General features: G+C 41.8%; 1 protein-coding gene across 1 annotated transcript in view; it reads right to left on the bottom strand.

Annotated features, from left to right (window-relative positions):
• The window catches only part of TOP1 (DNA topoisomerase I), a 75,889-nt gene extending 61,498 nt beyond the window's left edge, over positions 1-14,391 (bottom strand). The window contains exons 1-2 of the mRNA XM_035121457.3: positions 14,237-14,391; positions 13,264-13,288 (exon numbers count right to left, since the gene is read on the bottom strand). Coding sequence (XP_034977348.1) covers positions 13,264-13,288; positions 14,237-14,269 — 58 coding nt within the window. The 5' untranslated portion in view covers positions 14,270-14,391. The remainder of the gene's footprint in view (positions 1-13,263; positions 13,289-14,236) is intronic.
• Between the last annotated feature and the right edge of the window lie 5,715 nt (positions 14,392-20,106).

The raw sequence follows: 20,106 nt of genomic DNA, 5'->3' as shown, positions 1-20,106 counted from the left end.
GGTTTTGCAAACAGCAGTCAACTTAAAACAAGCTGATTAACAACCGGAACAGATTCCAGGCAGTGTTGGCAAAACAATTTTTAAAACCATTTATCTACATTGCAGAGTCTAAAGTCTTTTTCTCACTTGTTATTTCCAACCTGTGATTCAACAACCTTCTGCTGGTAAGATTCCCAACTATTCCTATGGAAGCTACTTAAGATGCTAAACAATATCAAGAACCAGTGATTGAGAGGTGGAGAAAATGACATAAAATGGGAAGAATTGGAGGATGCAAAGCTATTGTCTACTGAAGCTGATAGTGAAAGTCCATTGATTTTAAATACGAACATTTTTGGATTTAACTACTGTATTATAATTAAAGGAGAAAAGTACAAGTAATATCATGCAGCCAAGAGAAATTATATTTAGCATAATGGTTAGATCAGGCATCCACAAACTCGGCTCCCCAGATGTTTTGGGACTACAATTCCCACCATCCCTTACCACTGATCCTGTTAGCTAGGGATGATGGAAGCTGTAGTCCCATAACATCTGGAGGGCAGAGTTTGGGGATGCCTGGGTTAGATCTTTCAAATTCTTTAATAGTTAATATCCACTAATTCAAGTGGTGGGTGTGGAATATGGCATGTCTAAGGTGATAACAACAAGCTTACCATGAAACCAATATAATGGTAAGGAAAAATAAAAATGCATGTTTGGGTCAATAGTGGATCCTGGGTCTGAAGAGGTTGAAGGCTCCTGCTCTAACTCTTAAGAAGATAAGTGGAGGGGGGGAGCCAGCAACATGTCTTTAGCTAGGGCAATTCAAGTACACAGGCACCTCTTTGAAAGGGAGATCAGGTGTGATCTAGCAAGACATGTGATACACCTAAGTGAGAAGCTTTGAGTGAGGCTGCAAGTACACTCTCTTTTCCTTGAGGCAGGAACTGGTCTATATTTAGTCATCTAGTAGCTCAAATCTGCGCAACACAGCAAATCTCTGGCAAATATTTTTAACAGCTTTGTAGCCTTAGCAATCATTCAATGTCATGACGACAGAAATGTTCACACACCTCAATAAGGAACCGCAGACAACTTCTTTCTTAGGAGTTTGCTATTTAAAGAGAAAAGGTTGATTATATTCTCAAGGGCATGAATTAGGGAAATGAATTGCCTTGTCCTCTCATGAAAACAATGTCCTATGCTGCAGAGACTGACAGACAATTTTTTATTTTTTAATATTTGCAATGGTGGTTTCTACCAGATGTAGGTATTTATATAATTTTAACTAGATGAGCAAATGTTTTCCTTTGACAGGTGCTATGCAGATCTGTAATGGTGGCCCCTCTTGCCTTTAGCCAAGCTTGTGCCCCAACATGTGCTAACTCAAGTGAACACACAACTCCAGATTTTTGTCCTGCCCAATTGTTTTCTGGTCAACAAATTACAAGGCCCTAAATGGACAGATATCTGCAGGAGCGCCTCCTCCACTACCAGCCAGGGGGGAGGGAAGGTGACTTGGTTTGCAGTCCCCACCAAGGTTCCTGGTTGAGGGGACAAAGGAAGAGCATTATCTGTTGTAGGGTCCTGACTCTGGAGTTATCTCCCATTAAAGGTCTCCCTTCCTGCAGCGCCCCACCTCACCACCATTACTGGTTTTGATGTCAAATGAAGACATTTTTATTCACCCAGCCTTTGGCAGTTTGATAATGAAATGTTTAATTCCCTGCAGCAATACGTGAGTCACTGTTTTGATGATATTCTACTTTAAAAACAAGGGTTTTATTCAATGTTGCGCTAAGTAGTTCTGCCTGCACATAGTTTGTTTGCACAATGGAAGCTTGTCTGCTCCCCTCCTCTGTGCAACCTCTTAATCTGTACTAGAGGTTACCCCAATCCTCTGGAGCAGATCTGGGGAGGGTGTGGCACACACACACACGGATAGGAGGGGGGAGTCCTATTGTGCTATTGGTAATCCTTGCACTGGCAGGATGAGTTAGTAGAATAGTACCCTGCGTCTGCCTATTTTTTCTATTTTGCCTTTACATTTGAGACCCTTTGAATGAAGAGCCATTCACAAGTACTCAACATAAATAATAAAACGATCTTTTCAGGGAATTATTTCTGATACTTTTTTTAGCTCACTTTCAAACTATGCAAGAGCTAATTAATTTTGCAAATAAAGCTATCAAGTCTCATGGAAATAAATAAATTGGAGACAAGGGTCTCCAATCATATTCCTTTGGCCAATACACAGATTATGTATGTTTGGTTCAAGTTTCTCCTTAGCTACATGCAGCTGTACATAAACAGTCCAAACATCTGTGACCAAAAATAAAAAAGATTCACTACACCATGCATGCGCTCCAATATATACACCATTTCAATATACAGTATATACTGCGCTTACAAGCCTATCAAAGGGAGAGAGGAAGAAGGGAAAAGAATTGCAGATACTCAAGAGATTACAACTTAAAAAGCTTAAAAGTAGGTGGTTCCTGGAGTATACATTCTTCACAAGAACATAGGGCAACTTGGCCTTTATCTAAGGCGTGTTTTGAGAATATTTTCACTGCATGTTTGTGATAAAGCTTTTAGAAGTTTCTGATAGCCTGCTTACTGCCTCTTTGCTGTTCTTCTCTTGTACTCCCTTCCATACCTTATCTTTGCTCTTTCATTTCCATCTGATGGGAAACCCTGACGCTGACATTCACCAAACACCACAAACTTTGCTTACTTGTTTCTCTGGGGTATCAGAACCACAAAGATTGTTCTCTTTACCCCACTACTCAATAGATTCATAAAACCAAAAAGGTCTAGTTTTCAAAACGGCAAATATTGGATGTGAGCATTCTGGGGTATTAGTGGTTTTGTTTGAGTAGGTCCATTGCGATCAGGGAGCCTCATTAGTGGAATTATGTGGATTTTCAAAGATCTTGAAAAGGGTTGCTTTATATGTTTTGTTTTTAATGTGTATTTCTTATAAAACTGTTTTGTATACTTGCCAATATCATATCTGAAGTGCATACACATCTTCAAGTTCACTTGTCAAAACATGTAAGTTGGGCCTGTTGTAGCTCCCTACATCATTGTGTCATTGGTGCATCTTATTTGTCACCTTGTACAGAAGCTGAAAACATGTTCGTTTCAAAAGGCACATAAAGCAGGTCTGCAACAAGCACCCATTTAAATTGTGTGGCATTAAGCATCCCTCAAAATGACACAAAGAAAATTGAGTGAGTTATAGAATTATGGGAGTAAAAGGGGCTATCATTTGTTAGGCAAAGGCCTGTTTCACACATTACACAGCAATAGACCTGGGTTTATAACCAGGGTTGCAGCCTCTCCTAGTTCTTTGATGAGTGAGCCTACAAGGTGCACATATTTTCAAGCACTACTTGTCACACTTGCACTTTACATTATCTAATGTACAATGTGTATCTGGACAAACCTCTAATTTTGTCAAGAGACTCAAAATCTGTGGAATATCAGAAGGTACCATGTTGTTATGAATACAAGACACACAGTTCATGCATTACATTTCTATGTGCAAATCTGAGAGAAACACCCAATGTCTTGCCAAACTTCAAAAAATTGCTGGGAGGGAACCAGAACCAGGATACTTTTAATCACTATAAGGGTAGATACATTATAGAACTCTTATGATAAGTTATTTCTAGGGTATTGTCTAGGTGGGAGTCACAGAAGTGCAACACCACCATTATAATGTAACATAAGAGGCAGCCAAAGTTACAAGTTTTAAAGAAGTTCAGCTCAGTCCTTCCAGAATCCTACCAAGTACAGATGAATCCACTGGTCGGAAATTACCCTCATCCAACCAACCACACATTCCTAACACACATCATCAAGGATATGAGGAAGGACCATTTTCTGTCATTAATTCTGACTACCCAATTGCAAACAGTTTACCAGTCCATTGTTGCCTTTGGAAAATCTACAACAACAAAAAGTAAAAACAAAACTATCTCACCAAGCTGCAACCCTACACATGCTACCTTGGGAATTCAATTTCACCCAACTAACTGAAATGATGATGATGATGATGATGAACTACAGCAGTAGTTCCCACAACTGGTAGTCCATGAACCCCAGGAGGGCTGTGTAACCCACCCAGGGGTCAATGGCACCATTCACATAACAACTACCACAGAAATGAACCCCTGTACTACAGTATTATTATTTAAATGTATTACCCACTCTTCTACATTAAAAACAGTGTAATACAACTTCTAGGTTGTATGTATCTTAATGAGGACAAGACACATTTCAACACTTACATAGCTAAATATCCCAACTAATCATCATGCCAAAAGAAAATTATGCTAGCTATGTTGCTGTTCCTGTCAAATCAAGTAGAATTAAAGTGTCATGATCTGAATGTGCAATTTAAAGCACTCTTTAAGATATATGTAACACTCCATAAGAGATAGGGAGGGAGAGAAAAGATATACAACACTATAAAGATACTCATTTTTCATGACACAGGCTGTGAGAACCCTACTAAGGCAGCAGATTTAAAGTCTGTTAAGACAACAATCAGTTTCAGCCAAATTTGTAAAATGAATGAAAAATTCCTAAGCTGATCTTCATAGACTTCCTTTTCAAAATACAAAATAGCTCTTCTCTTAGGACCTTATGCTCCCATTAAAAAACAACTAAGTAGAGAGTGATGCAGATGCCAACAACACTGTAATTCACACGGTCTGGTTTGCACAATTATTCTGCAATGAAATTAATAGAACAGTTAACATGAATTACATGTCAAGTACATATTGTAATTTCCACGCTTCATGCTGACAGTGCAACTAGGAAAAGGAACAAAATCCAGTGGGCTACCCAAAAATGCCTGAGGGTACAAGTGTACTCTTTGCTCTTGTGCAAATACTTGAATTTGTATGTAGCTTTGTTTGAGCTAAAGAGCTAAAGATTTAAACTTTGTGTAAATTCTGATTTACCGTTTAGAGTGCAATCTCCCTTGTGGGGTTTGGCCACTGAGATATTTATGTTCAGTTAGTTCCTCATTAACCCTATTATAGTTGTGCATTTCTAACAGTTTATCACTGAACAGTTGAAATTAACATATGTTCTAATCTCACAAATATGGATTAAAAGGGGGGGGCAAACAGTTCTTATCACTAGCTGGCCGATTGCAGCTTACATCAAATCATGAGTCACTATGAAATGGCCTTTGTATCACCTAAAGTTCTAAACACACTAGTCAGTAGCGGAAAGAAAGCTTGGAAGTGAGGGAAAGGGGTGATTAAATGTTACCTGTTAACAGCCATTATTTCCTTGAGCTGCTGCTTTGGCACCACTTTTGTTTATTTACTAAGCCCATCTTTCTTTGCTGTGTGATCCTAGTCAATCAGGGATCATGTAATGAACATGACACTGCAGCATCAAATAGCCAATCAGATTTGTCTTCATGGCAACTTTATTGAGGGGGAAACCAAGCCATGCCCTTGCACTTTCTTTCTTTAGGGGGGGGGGGAGAAGAGAGAGCACACTAACATTGCCAAGGCAACCAAACTGGTGCTGATGGTTTCACTGCGTGCTAGCGCTGAATGGTTTGCAATACAGTACTTACAATTCACTAGTTGGGGCAGGGTGCAGATGGCACCAAATCATCCCAAAGTACTGCCCCAACTGGTCAACTATACATAACAGTAAACATAATCATAAAACCATTTTCTCCATCCATCAGATGATCTCAGCCCACCTCAGTGAAAAATGCTACTTCCTCTCTATAAAGGAAAACAGAAAATACAGCAGAGAACTGCTCACATGACTTTAAAAATACTTTCCCTTTTGATGATGAAGAGGCAAAAGTACTTGTGGACATACACATACATGACCCTGCACACCCCAATATTAAATAATACAAAATGTTATTCCTTAATAAGCCCTCTCAGTAAGTAAGCAGGCAGGCAGGCAGGCATAGTTTTCAGTGGAGCAGTAGGTCAAACTGAACCAAACAAAAACTTGAGCATGCTTTCAGCAGCCACTGACCAGGAAGAAGCACTAGCCAGTTAGCCAGACGCACAAGAAGGACTGTGCACCAACATTTTTTATAGATGGAACAATAGCAGAACAAGGCAGATGAGCAAGGTCTTATCTCCAAAATTGTACTAAATCTGAAGCACCTTCAAAGTTCAGCAGACCTGCAAAGATGAGTGCCTGCACGCTGGGGGAGGAGAGGGAATTATACCATATAGTGGAACTGGTTTGTGGATTCATACATTAATAAGCAATACAGTGGTACCTCGGTTTATGAACACAATTGGTTCCGGAAGTCTGTTCATAAACTGAAGCGTTCATAAACTGAATCAAACTTTCCCATTGAAAGTAATGGAAAGTAGATTAATCTGTTCCAGACGGTCCGTGGAGTACTTAAACTGAAGCGTTCATAAACTGAAGCGAACTTTCCAATTGAAAGTAATGGAAAGTGGCTTAATCCGTTCCAGATGGGTCCGCGGAGTACTCAACCTGAAGCGTACTTAACCCGAAGCATGGGTGTAATTGGTTCCGGAAGTCTGTTCATAAACTGAAGCGTTCATAAACTTAAGCGAACTTTCCCATTGAAAGTAATGGAAAGTGAATTAATCCGTTCCAGATGGGTCTGCGGCGTTCGTAAACAGAAAATTCATAAACAGAGGTGTTCATAAACAGAGGTTCCACTGTACATGAAGGCAACAGGATTCTGGAGGAAAGTGTTTATAGTCCTTCTGTACTATTCACAATGATTCTATCAATTTTGCTTATGCATGGCTCCAATTTCTATTAGTGAACAAGTCAATGATATCAAAAGGCACTAAGAGATCAAGTTATAGAACACATCAACAACAGTTACTCAACAAATGTGAGACTCTTGGAAGCAAGCTGTACTCCCACAGCCCATCACAATTATTTATTGAGGATGAGGAGCACATTTCTGAGCCAACCTGAGTGTAATCAGTTCACTAAAGAAATGCCATCATTTGCAATGCAAGGGCACAGGACTTTTTTTAATAAAACTGTTAGATAATACCACACAGTAGGAACTACAACAACTGCAGTAATACTATTGTAAACAAGTACATAAGATCGAAGCACAGATTTCCTTCAGTGTAAGGGCATGAAAATCTGACACTCAGTTTCAAAACCAATGCTTGCAGCTGTATAAACTGCTATTTGATATGAAAGTTGTGTATGGTGTTGTTGAGTGCTATTAATGCTACATTTTGAAACTAACAGCACTATGGAAGAAATGGGAATGACTGAAGAATGGTTGGGTTCGCTTTGAACACGGTACACAAATATTTACTTCGGAAAATGAAAGAAAATGTGTGGACAGTATCTCCTTGAATTGTACAAGATAATGAGAATGTATATACAATTTGTAATCAGCTCAAGTAAATTGTATCAAAGCTACCCAACAACAGGAAACAATGCAAACTTCTATCTCATTTGGAACTCTGACCAGAGAAGTTGCAACACTAGCCAGAATTTATAATAAAAATGCTACTTCAGGCTACTGCCAAGCATTCAGCCAATGAGCTCAACAACATCTACTAAAGATCTTAAAGATCTTCAATATTTTTACTCACTTAGACTGCAGATTAAGCTTATCCACAATTTAAATGTGAAGAACTGAGGCAAAGAACTTAAGCAGCTTGCCAAAGGTCACATGCTAATTCATCTGCAAAGACAGATAAAAGGAAACTAAGGAGACCACACCTAGAGAGAGGGGAAGATCAGAATTGCAAACCCTATTACCGTGTTTCCCCTTTTTTAAGACACCGTCTTATAACTTTTCCACCCCCCAAAACCACAGGGTGTCTTATTTTCGGTGGGGTGTATTACCTGTATTTTTTTTTATTACCGGTACGGTTTTTATTACGGTATGATCTGCCCGACTTCATGATCTGCTCCACGCTGCAGCCGCCTGAGGGAAAAGAAGCTCGAGGGCGGCGGCGGCGGAGGCGGCTCCTCAGGGGCTGCTGGCTGGGAGGCAGTTCCGGGCTCGCTCCTTCCTGTATACGGAGCCCAAACTCCAAGGAGGCGGAGAAAGCGACCCACCCCTGGCCGCCTGTTCCTCCGCGTTTGCTGCGGCTCCTTGCACCTCCCCGGGGCCAAGGCGCCCAGCGGGAGAGAGGGAGAGAGGAGGCGGCGAGCAAGGAGCTTCCTTCCCTTCTCACCCACCTTTTTGACCATACCACCCCTGGGCAACCGGCCACCTCTGTTTGCCTCAGCCGTCGCACACCCTTTCCCCGCTGCGTGCCCCGGCTGGAGGAACGCGGGCAGCCGGCTGGGGAAGAAGGGGCAGTTGAGGGAGGGGAGAGCAGCGGCGGGGCATCTGGGGGTGACTGAGGGGAGAGAGCCCTGGTTTGGGCAGGGCGGTGGCCGGCGGGGCGCTTTTCCTTCGCGAGGTGGGCGCTTCAAACGGCATTTTTAAACGCCATTTTCCCTCCTCAGGGCTGACTTTGCTGCGTTCCTCCTACGCGTGCGCTCCAGCTGAGCCAGGAACAACTAATTCCCGCGCTCCAGCTGATCAGCACCTCCATGTTCTTGCTTTGCCCGCGCCTGGGCGCTCTGAGCGCTCCATGCTGCAGCAGCCAGTTTCAGGCCCCGAGCTGGCAGACATGGAGGTATGTCTTATTTTCAGGGTATGTCTTATATTTCTCAAATGCTTAAAATTGCTGCCCTGGCTTACTTTATGACTATGACTTAAAAAAGGGGAAACACGGTATTCTTGAGTATATTTGGCTTACCATACCTGGAGTTCACAGATCTTATTAGAAAGGAACAGGTTTCCCAATAATTGGCTGATACAGGAAAATAAGAACAAGCTGACATTTCCCAAAGTCATTTGTTTCCTGGCAACATTAAACAGACACTTGCTACCAGAACCATAGTCCTTGGAGGTTGATTGACTAAACTAACCTATGTCATCTTTTAGAATTTAAAAGTTTCTCCTTTTTTATTTAGCTATTGTTTACTACAAATGCCTAGTTCAAACAGCTTAAAACTAAATAAACTATTTCATACATCTAGATACTGCTATTTGTAAATGTTATTAGACCTGAATATTTAAAAGTCATTTTTCTACTCATTATGCCCTTTAGCATTTTGAGCAATAGAGTTGAACCAAAATTGTCATATAGAAACATTTTTTGTGGTGTTACTACAGATTCTAGAAAGACACTAAACTTATTTCTGAGGAAGCAAACGTACTTCAGTGAGAAGTTCTCATCCAACAAGCCAGAGGTTTGTAAAGTTGTCCTCAAGCCTGCATAACATATTTCACTCCTACTCCACAGATGTAGGCCTCTAATCTCTTTTACTTCCAATATACATTCTCACATTGACCAAAACAAAAACTTACTCAATGATATATTTTACTGAGGATTTGTTATGCAAGCCTGCCAGGGAATATTGAAAGCAAAATCATATCCTACATGCTACAAAAAGTTTATTGTAGGGCACCAGGGCTTTTGCTTCTTAGTAATTACCCACCATATCTAAAAATCTTTACTTGTATAAAAAGAAAACAGCTATGTTTTGCATTGTCTAACATGTACACTTTTTGGTAGTGGTGGGAGAACTAGCAAGTTGAAACAGATTTTAAGACTTCAGTACAGACACAACACTGTTCACACAATTTTCCTCTGCCAAATATACAAATGCGTATAGAGAGCCTCAAACCCACAGAACTGTTGGAAAATATATCACACAAGTTCATTTCTTCATTAAACTGAGTTGCTTGCTTTCAGATGCATGCAACGTGTTCATTTCTGTATCAAAGCAATATTACATGAGTTCAATCCTCCAAGCTTTCAAGTCTTGGGATAAAATACAGCTACAAGATATAAAGGGGGGAGCCTGATGTGACTATTGTAACTGAAAACTTTTTTAAAAAATAAAAAGAACATTTTCTTAAAAGCAGCATAGGATTGCTAGTTCTGGTTATACTTTACCCTGCAATTTCTGGATGGCTTACCCTGGAAAATTATTTTACATCATGGACAGATTCAAAAATCTGCAAAAGCACATGGTTACAACCCTATCCGATCTGTACCATGCACCAGCTAGTTGGGTGAATGACATCTGAATGTCAAAGAGAAGAGTACGTGTAAACTAACCTTAACTGTGGCATGTTAACTCTCTATGTGGAAAGTGGTGGTGGTTGTTCTGATGAGAGCATATCAGCATGTACTACTACTGCTGCTGCATTCTGAAATAGTAAGCCATGGGATATACTTTACCTGAATGGTTAAACTGGCTCTTTGAATTGGCCCTATTCAATTGCTGCATGTAGTGCAGGAGAATTATTTTGCAAATTATGAACAGGAGACCCTTCTAAACATGGTGCTTAAGATAGTGCTTATAGATCAGGCATCCCCAAACTTTAGCCCTCCAGATGTTTTGGACTACAATTCCCATCTTCCCAGACCACTGGTCCTATTAGCTAGGGATCATGGGAGTTGTAGGCCATAACATCTGGAGGGCCACAGTTTGGGGATGTCTGTTATAGATGGTGCTTAAGAAAACACAGAAAAAATAAAACAAAGTCACAAGTTTGTAAAAAATAAAGTACCAAAGTGAAGCATAAAGCAGATTTATTCTACAGAAGTACCTAAGCAGATGTTTACAAGGACAATCTGGTTAGGATAGGTATTGATACTTAATGGCCCATGGCAGGCCAAACTTATGCTTGACAGCACTGTTTCCCAAACCATACTAATGCATGAATTTAGTTCTATTCACAGGAAACAATACTATGCATTAAACCAGTAGTATTCAATGGGTGTCTCCCATCAACTTGAGAATTTCTACTATTCTTTCCTTAGCTTTTGAGATCTAAAACAATTCACACATGGTGGCACAGCTGTACATTATCCCAAACTGGCTGCCTTCATCAATACATATGGTCTTTACGTACTCAATAAATAGAAATATGTAGTTTTCATCAGTGCCTTTAAAAAAGTGTGAATGAATAGACAATAACAGTTCACTACTTTTCTGTTTAAACACTTTTTCACCTTTTTAGAACTGTGTGCTTGAAGCTACATGAATGGACGATCTGGGAGACAAGAGGAACTAGCAAACTTTGTTAAGTATCTGAAGAAGTGTGCATGCACATGAAAGCTCATACGGTAACTATGACAAACATAGTTGGTCTCCAAGGTGCTGCTGGAATGAATTTTTTTATTTTGTTTTGTTACATACAGTATAACGAGATCTACTGAACTAAAGATGCTTTGTATGGGGTTAATTCTATGTCTTCACTGCTTTACTTAGAATAAAAATGGATATTTAAGACTAACTTCAACATGCAATGATTCTGACTCAGAAGTCAGGAACACAATAGTGTAAGTAAAAAAAGGGCATGAAGGCAAGTACTGTACAGCCTTAGTGGCAAGGTCAAAAAGGATGTGACTATTGGCGCTGTTATTTCTTGAAGAATAATCAAGAGCCTGTGGCTGAAGAATGATTGCAGTGAAATAATAACTAAAGAAAGGCTGGAGTCAACAAAAGGGGAGAAAGCCATCCTCCAAAGCCATCTTCATACTTTATTTAGTCAGTGATAAATATTACTTGTTTGTGAAATAATAAATACCCAGGCTAGGAAAATGTTTCTAATACCCAAGTATTAGACTGAAAATATTAGATACCACCACTGTGTTAAGGCAGGATTTAAGTTTTAGGTGCCCAAGGTAACCAGATACTCGAGATAGACCTGCTCAGTACACACTTCAAAAAGAAGTCGGCATAGGGCAAGAAGCCAAAAGATTCAACACAATTGCAAGTATATTGTGATTCAAACCAAAACCCCATCTTCAGCACAGTCTTAACACTGAACTGCAAACCCCTATAGAATACAACCACTAATATTTTTATTTTCTGTATTTGTAATAGTCAATGGATGGCCATTACAGAGTGGTTAAAAATATTTGTGCTTATTTCTTAGCAGTTGGGGAGGTTCTGCACATTTTGTACATTTCCGAAAAATCAAAAGGTCTCAGCAGAAATATTTCAACATACAGGGAGAAATACCTGCATTACATCAACACATATTCTTAATCACAGGTGACTTCATACTCCTTATACAGGAGCAGAAATTCAGAAGATATGACTGCTCTCAATCCAGTATGCAAACATGCTACGCAGAACACTGCAATGTTTCATGAAAGCAAGACAGCCAGTATCATAAAGCCCCTAGGAGTTAAAAGCCAAGGTGAAATCACCTTTCAAAAGGTGGGGGAAGCAATCTTGGCATTTTCTGACTGATATGCCATTCCAACTCTACATCCCCTTCCCCCAGAATCTATTTTCTCCTTTAAAAGGAAGAGGAAAGCTCTCTATGCAACAAAGGCATATATAGCAGAATCATAATCCCCCTCACACACAACAGATTTTTTAATTTAAAAAAACTCACATGTATAGCTTTTATAAACTGAACACAAACATACACCATCAACTACCAAACTTTAGCAAAGTGATACTGAATAGGATTCTAGAACTGCCTGTGCTGTTTTATTTTTGCTTGTTTTTAAAATCCAAGAATAAAACCCCTGTTCCTGCATCCAGATCTTAAAATATGCTGTGTATTCAAATGGATGGAGAATCAGTTCAAGAGCAACATGTTGCAACCACCTTTCTACAGGGGAAGGGATTCAAAGAAACAGAACTGGGGGAGGAGAAAGAGAGGACGAGGTGGGAATAAAAAAGCAGCGAGGCAACTAAACCAAGCTTTGAAAGAACAAAACAAAAGCAAACGAACAAAAATGACGGTTTTCCCTTTTCGGAGAGAATATTTGGAGCTGGGGTGGTGATTATATCGCATGTTTTCACTGCAGGAGGCTTCTCATGGGCAGCTCGAGGGAGGAGGAGAAGGAGAAAGACACACACAGGGAAGAGACAGAAAAAGAAAATGGCGCAGAGACTAAGTCCCGACCGTCGACAAGGCGACTTTCCAGGGGGGAATCGGAGCCCAAAAGGGCCTCCGAAAAACCAAGCGAGACCGGATTTGGGGTCTCCACTGTCCTCACTACCGAGATATGGGGTCGGATGGGCTGAGGGCCCTATGATTTCCGAGTATTAGGAAGCTCGATGGGAACAATGGGGCCGATGAGCGAGGAGACGGGACTTAGTCTCTGGGACGCCATGTCTGTCCTTTACCATCCTCAGCGATACAAGAGAAGGGGAAAGAGAGGGAGAAAGGAGAGAAAGCAGGGCAAATCCTACCCACTCCCCAGTACAGAGGGACAATGCACTTACCGTTCGCTCGGAAATCTGGATCGATCTATTGGGGGGGGGAAGGAAAGAGGAAAATATATATATATATATATTTTACGAAAACAGGACCTAGGTATGGTTTTATCACACACGCGTTTTCCTCCTGTTCAAGGAGCCGAGCTGAGGAATCAACCCGGTGGCCCTTAAAAACTGATTTAGGGTTATCCCTTAGCAAAAGCGAGGGGGCCAAATAGAAATCCCCCCCACTTTCCCCACCCCACCAAAGTTTTCCCATCCTATTTTAATTGCCTTCTTTTTCCTCGTGCGTGGCTCTGTATTCCCAGCAGGATTTTCCCTCAACCTCCCCCAACTCCCCCCCCCTCATTTAAGGGCCCTACGTGCCCTCCAAGCGGTAGGGAAGAAAACGAGAATAGGGGGGGCACACATTTTTCCTCCCCCAAACCCCCCTTCTTTCTGGAATGAGTTGGGGAAGATGCGGGTTAAGAGAAATGACGGGGGTGGGGGTGGAGATGATGGATTATAGACAGAGTGTCTACAGGGAACTTGAAGGAAGCCCTGCGAGAGATTAAGGTGTGACTCTACGCAGGCAAAAGGGGTCACCCCTCAAAGGGGTCTGATGGGATGCGACGGTTTGGGGGACCAGAGAGAGAATAAGGAGAAAGGCCTAACTACTATTAAAGGGCCGCAGCCAAATAATTCCGGTAGGAACTGAAAGCAACGAGGCTCTCTCTCCCAGAGAAAAGAAGCCCCCCCAATCCCTTTTTAGCACCCCTCCACTATTAAGGGAAATACCTGCTTTTGAGGAAGCTGCGGCAAAAAACACCCTCCCGATATTTATCGGAAGGGCCTAAGTTATGAGAGTGAAGGGTTCTCTTTCCCCTACACCTGAAGGGGGGGGGGAATCCTAATTTTTCCCCTCCAAAGGAACTTTAGGCCTCGGTCTCCATCCACTTCCCCTTAAGTACTATAAGAATAGGAGCCCCCCGCCCCTTACCTGGGAGTCGTTGTGCAGCTGATCCCCACTCATGCCTGTAAAGCAAGGGGGGCGGGAAGGGGTAAGCCTAGTAAGAGAGCTTGGGGAGCAGGCAAAGTCTTGAGGCCGAAGACAGAACGCAGCCCCCTCAAACAGCACAGTCAGTTGTGTAACAGACTAAGTCCTCATTTCCCTTTACTGCGCAGGCGCCGCGACTTTTAAATCGAGGGGAGGGGCTTAGCGAACAGCGGGAGGAGGGAGGGCAAGTTCGGAGGAGAGAACGCCTTCGTTAACATGGCCCAACCCTTCCGCTGCCTCTCCTCCAATCAGCAGGCGCCGTGGTTTGGATTTGCATGCCAGCCACGCCCACCACCTCTTGGTTGGACTCGGCTCCCCGCCCCGGCTACACTTTGTGCCTGATTTGGCCACGCCTCTTCCTTCTCCGCCGTTTACGAAAAATGCCGGTTGCTCCCCCCCTCCCCCTCGCGCGTCTCTTCCTTCCTCCCCTCTTCAAAACGCCGGGTTCTATTTACATATCCGGTCACGCCCCTTCCTCCGGCACCAATGAGGCGGCACGAGGCGGCCTCGCCTTATTAACATATACAGGGACGAGTTCTTCCCGCTGCGAGAAAGGTACTTTTTCCGCAGCACGTTGTGCAAGACCCATGGGCGCAGTGCGCCTGCGTGCCCTTTCAGCCTCCCCTTCCAATGGGGGGGGGGGTTCTATTAAAAATTCACCTCATCTAACCCTCACCCAGTTTTGGACACCTGTTAGCCAGTATGTAAGGTGGAGGAGCCCTATGTCGGAGCCAGACCGCTTCTCAGACGTCTCAATGCTGAATTATACCTACAAAATATCTTTTGCAAAATTTCTTCTTACCTCTGTTGTGAACCACATTTTTTTCTCCCCCTCCCCCTTTTAGGCCCTTTCTATGAGCCAATTACTATGGTTTGTTTTATTATTGTACCTGTTTTGATTATGTATTTTGTGTTCTTATCTTGTATTTTTATGCTATCAACTGCTCTGATTTCTTGATATGAAGGGTGATATTCAAATTTAATAATAATAATAATAATATGGCCATATCCCCACGTTTCTTTTAAAGCACACTTAGAACAATTTAAAGCACTCTTATAACCACTTGGCTTCCCCTAGAGAATTCTGGGACCTATGATTTGTTAAGGATGCTGAGAGTTGTCAGAAGTCCCCTATTCCCCTCACAAAGTGTTACAATTCCCAGAGAGGCTTAACAACCTCTTCCCAGAGAATTGTAGCTTTATGACTGGAATGCATGACGGGAAACTATGATTCCCGGGGTGCTTTGGGGAAAACCATTACTGCCAAAGAGGTCTGCTAGTGCTTCACTAGAATCATAGAATCATAGAGTTGGAAGAGACCACAAGGGCCATCCAGTCCAACCCCCTGCCAAGCAGGAAACACCATCAAAGCATTCCTGACACTAGTTTTGTGCATGTGGCCTGTACTTTAGAACAGGGGTGCACAGATAGCTCAATTAGCCACAGTGGCTAATTGAAGAGATTGGGAAACTTTAGCTATGGTTTTTCTGCATCATTGGCTGACCAGATCCTGCTCCAACTCTTACAATCCTAAACCTTTGAGCACATTAACAAGTCAATATGCAAGAGGTATGTAGTGGAGAGAAAGTGCCGTACCAGTATAGAGATCAAATACTCTTTCCACAATTTTAGAAGCTTCTTAAAGCATAGAATCAGAAGATTCTGTGAAGTAGGATAGCTGTTTAAAAAAAAACCACCATATTTGCCTAGCACAGCAGGATGACTGGCATTATCTAAGGGCGCATTCACACCATACATTCCAAGCATTATTATATCACCGACATTGATGTTGAAATCCAGCACCGCCTGAGCTCTGCGAGTCAGAGTGTTTGAGGACAGGGACATTCGCAGGGAAACCAAGATGCTTGTTTACAAAGCCATTGTACAACCAACCTTACTGTATGCTTGTGAAACATGGACCACTTTCTGCTTGCTGATGGCATTGAATGCTGATGGCATTGGCTATACCGTAGTTACGTCTTGTATCTTAGATTTTTATGTGTTAGATTTTTGGGGTTGGGTGTTTCTTTAAGGTGTTTATATACAACTTTTCAGGCGGGCCTTACAATACAGTTTACATAGGATAGTTTCCTATAGGATAGGCATGAATAATTGACAAAAGGAAAATTACACATTTACAGTGCATTCCTACACACACACAGAGAGAGAGGGGGGGGTGTCTGATGGAGCTTACTCACAGGTGAGTGTGTGTAAAATTGTAGCTTAACTGTGTGAACGGCAGGATGCCATGCACAGAAATATGTTCTGCTGATTTCAGCTCATTTTACTTCCATGTAAACATGCGTAAGATCACTGCTCATGTAAAGTTGAGTTAGCAATAGTATCTGAATTCATTCACTTGCTCCTTGACAGTTTAACATTGTAAACACTTCGAGTTATATGCTTCTCTTCTATTTGCACAAAGCCCTAGGCAAAGTTTACAGCATTGTATAAATAATAGCAATATCTATACTGTAAACTGCTTGCTTCCCATTGTGTTATTTTCAGAACGCTTCTTCTAAAATGTGGCACATAATCTGAGCTGGTTTTTTCCACTCCATTTCTCTGATTTTATGCCAGAGCAGCTCCACTGAAGTCAACTGTGCAGTGTTTAGCGCAAAAGTATTGTTAACACAGCAGAACGGAAGCCTCTCTTGATTTCTGGTAATCCAGTTTTGAAAATTCTCTATCGTCTATGATGGAGGCTCATCGCAATAGAGCATTTGTTCACAGAAAGGCCCAGCCTGCTACAAAATGGCGCACTAGGCACTACTAGTGTTGGACATATTAGAGACATTGCGGAAAGACTGAATATGGAAGCCCATATTCTGAAGACTTGCAGAGCTCTGGTCCACATTCCTTTATCTCCTTACATTCACAGAGAAAATGACACTATTTTGTCTGTGAGGGAGAGAGCATGGCTATATTCGCTGGTCCTGGCCCCATCATCCATATGGTTTGAGGCAGTGTTTCCCAACCAGTGAGCCTCCAGATGTTTTGGGACTACAACTCCCATCATCCCTAGCTAGCAAGAACAGTGGTCAGGAATGATGAGAGTTGTAGTCCCAAAACATCTGGAGGCACACTGGTTGGGAAACACTGGTTTGAGGAATGGTCTGAAGGGAGACCACAGTATACAGATAAGCTCCCCACTGCCTAATGGGTGGGCTGGGTTGAAACCAATTATGGCAAAGAGCAGGCAGTTTCCAGTGCCAAAGAGATGGGTAGACCTATTGGTGAGCTGAAAGAACTGATAGGTCTTCAGCAGGAAATATGGAGGCGTAGTGAGAGAGCTTCTGCAGAAGCAATGAGATCAGGTTCCCATTTTAACAGCACTGCTGCAAGGCTTAATGAGACTATTGGAAGACAGCAGCATTCAAGTGGATTCAACATGGTGAGCACCGTCATGTGCTCCTCGTGTAGTGCCATCGGTCAGAGTTTAAAATATTCTTCACAACTGTGAGCATTTATTTCATTTCATGTGATGCCCTTGAGTTTAAAATCTCCCAGGGCAGCTCGCAGTGGTTAAACCTTTTCATCCTTTGTGGAGAGGGTAAATATTTTGTGCTGTTTTAGACTACCTTTTCTTCAGTTGAATGTTTTTGGATATTTTATTTATATTTGTAATTCTGTATTGAATTTCTTGAATGATTCAAGAAATTGAATACAGATTTACAAATATAAATAAATACGAATCCAAGTCAGACCTTTTAACATCACAGTAATCCAAGTTTATGCACCAACAACTGGTGCCGAAGAAACTGAAATTGACCACTTCTATGAAGAATTACAACACCATCTAGACATGACACCAATGAAGGATGTTCTTCTCATTATAGTGGATTGGAATGCTAAAGTAGGGAGTCAAGAGATAAAAGGAACAACTGGCAACTTTGGCCTTGGAGTTCAAAACAAAGCAGGGCAAAGGCTAAAAGAGTTCTGTCAAGAGAACAAGTGGGTCATCACAAACACTCTTCCAACAACACAAGAGATGACTCTACACATGGACATCACCAGATGGGCAGCATCGAAATCAGATTGATTATATTCTCTGCAGCCAAAGATGTAGAAGCTCTATACAGACAGCAAAAACAAGACCTGGAGCTGACTGTGGCTCAGATCATCAGCTTCTTATAGCAAAATTCCAGCTTAAACTGAAAAAAGTAGGAAAAACCACTGGGCCAGTAAGACACAATCTAAATTAAATCCCTTGTGAATACACAGTGGAAGTGAGGAACAGGTTTAAGGATTTAGATTTGGTGGACAGAGTGCCTGAAGAACTATGGGTGGAGGCTTGTAACATTATACAGGAGGTAGCAACGAAAATGATCCCAATGAAAAGGAAATGCAAGAAAGCAAAGTGGCTGTCCAAAGAGGCCTTACAAATAGCGGGGGAGAGAAGGCAAGCAAAATGCGATGGAGATAGTGAAAGGTACAGGAAATTGAATGCAGATTTCAAAAAAAAAATAGCAAGGAGAGACAGGAGGGCCTTCTTAAACGAGCAATGCAAAGAAATAGAGGAAAACAACAGAACGGAAAAAAACAGAGATCTGTTCAAGAAAATTGGAGATATGAAAGGAACATCTTTTACAAAGATTGCCATAATAAAGTACAAAAGTGGAAAGGACCTAACAGAAGCAGTAGACATAAAGAAGAGGTAGCAGGAATACACAGAGGAATCTTACCAGAAAGATATGGAGGTCTCGTATGCCCCAGGTAGTGTGGTTGCTTGAGCCAGACATCCTGGAGAGTGAAGTCAAATGGGCCTTAGAAAGCACTGTTAATAACAAGGCCAGTGGAAGTGATGATATTCCAGCTGAACTATTTAAAATGTTAAAATATGATGCTGTTAAGGTGCTACATTCAATATGCCAGCAAGTTTGGAAAACTCAGCAGTGGCCAGAGGATTGGAGAAGATCAGTCTACATCCCAATTCCAAAGAATGGCAGTGCCAAAGAATGCTCCAACTACCACACAATTGCGCTCATTTCACATGTTAGCAAGGTTATGCTTAAAATTCTACAAGGCAGGCTTAAGCAGTATGTGGACCGAGAACTTCCAGAAGTGCAAGCTGGATTTTGAAGGGACAGAGGAACCAGAGACCAAATTGCAAACATGTGCTAGATTATGGAGAAAGCTAGAGAGTTCCAGAAAAAAACATCTACTTCTGCTTCATTGACTATGCAAAAGCATTTGACTGTGTCGACCACAGCAAACTATGGCAAGTTCTTAAAGAAATGTGAGTGCCTGATCACCTCATCTGTCTCCTGAGAAATCTCTATGTGGGACAAGAAGCTACAGTTAGAACTGGATATGGAATAACTGATTGGTTCAGAATTGGGAAAGGAGTATGACAAGGCTGTATATTGTCTCCCTGCTTATTTAACTTATGTGCAGAATTCATCATGCGAAAGGCTGTACTGGATGAATCCCAAACCGGAATTAAGATTGCCGGAAGAAATATCAACAACCTCAGATATGCTGATGACACAACCTTGATGGCAGAAAGTGAGGAGGAATTAAAGAACCTTTTAATGAGAGTGAAAGAGGAGAGCGCAAAATATGGTCTGAAGCTCAACATAAAAAAACCAAGATCATGGCCACTGGTCCCATCACCTCCTGGCAAATAGAAGGGGAAGAAATGGAGGCAGTGAGAGATTTTACTTTCTTGGGTTCCATGATCACTGCAGATGGTGACAGCAGTCACGAAATTAAAAGACGCCTGCTTCTTGGGAGAAAAGCAATGACAAACCTAGACAGCATCTTAAAAAGCAGAGACATCACCTTGCCGACAAAGGTCCGTATAGTTAAAG

This window comes from Zootoca vivipara, chromosome 7 (assembly GCF_965207765.1).
Source record: "Zootoca vivipara chromosome 7, rZooViv2.hap1.1, whole genome shotgun sequence".
In the NCBI taxonomy this organism is placed as follows: domain Eukaryota; kingdom Metazoa; phylum Chordata; class Lepidosauria; order Squamata; family Lacertidae; genus Zootoca; species Zootoca vivipara.
This window is presented reverse-complemented; position numbering and strand designations above follow the sequence as displayed.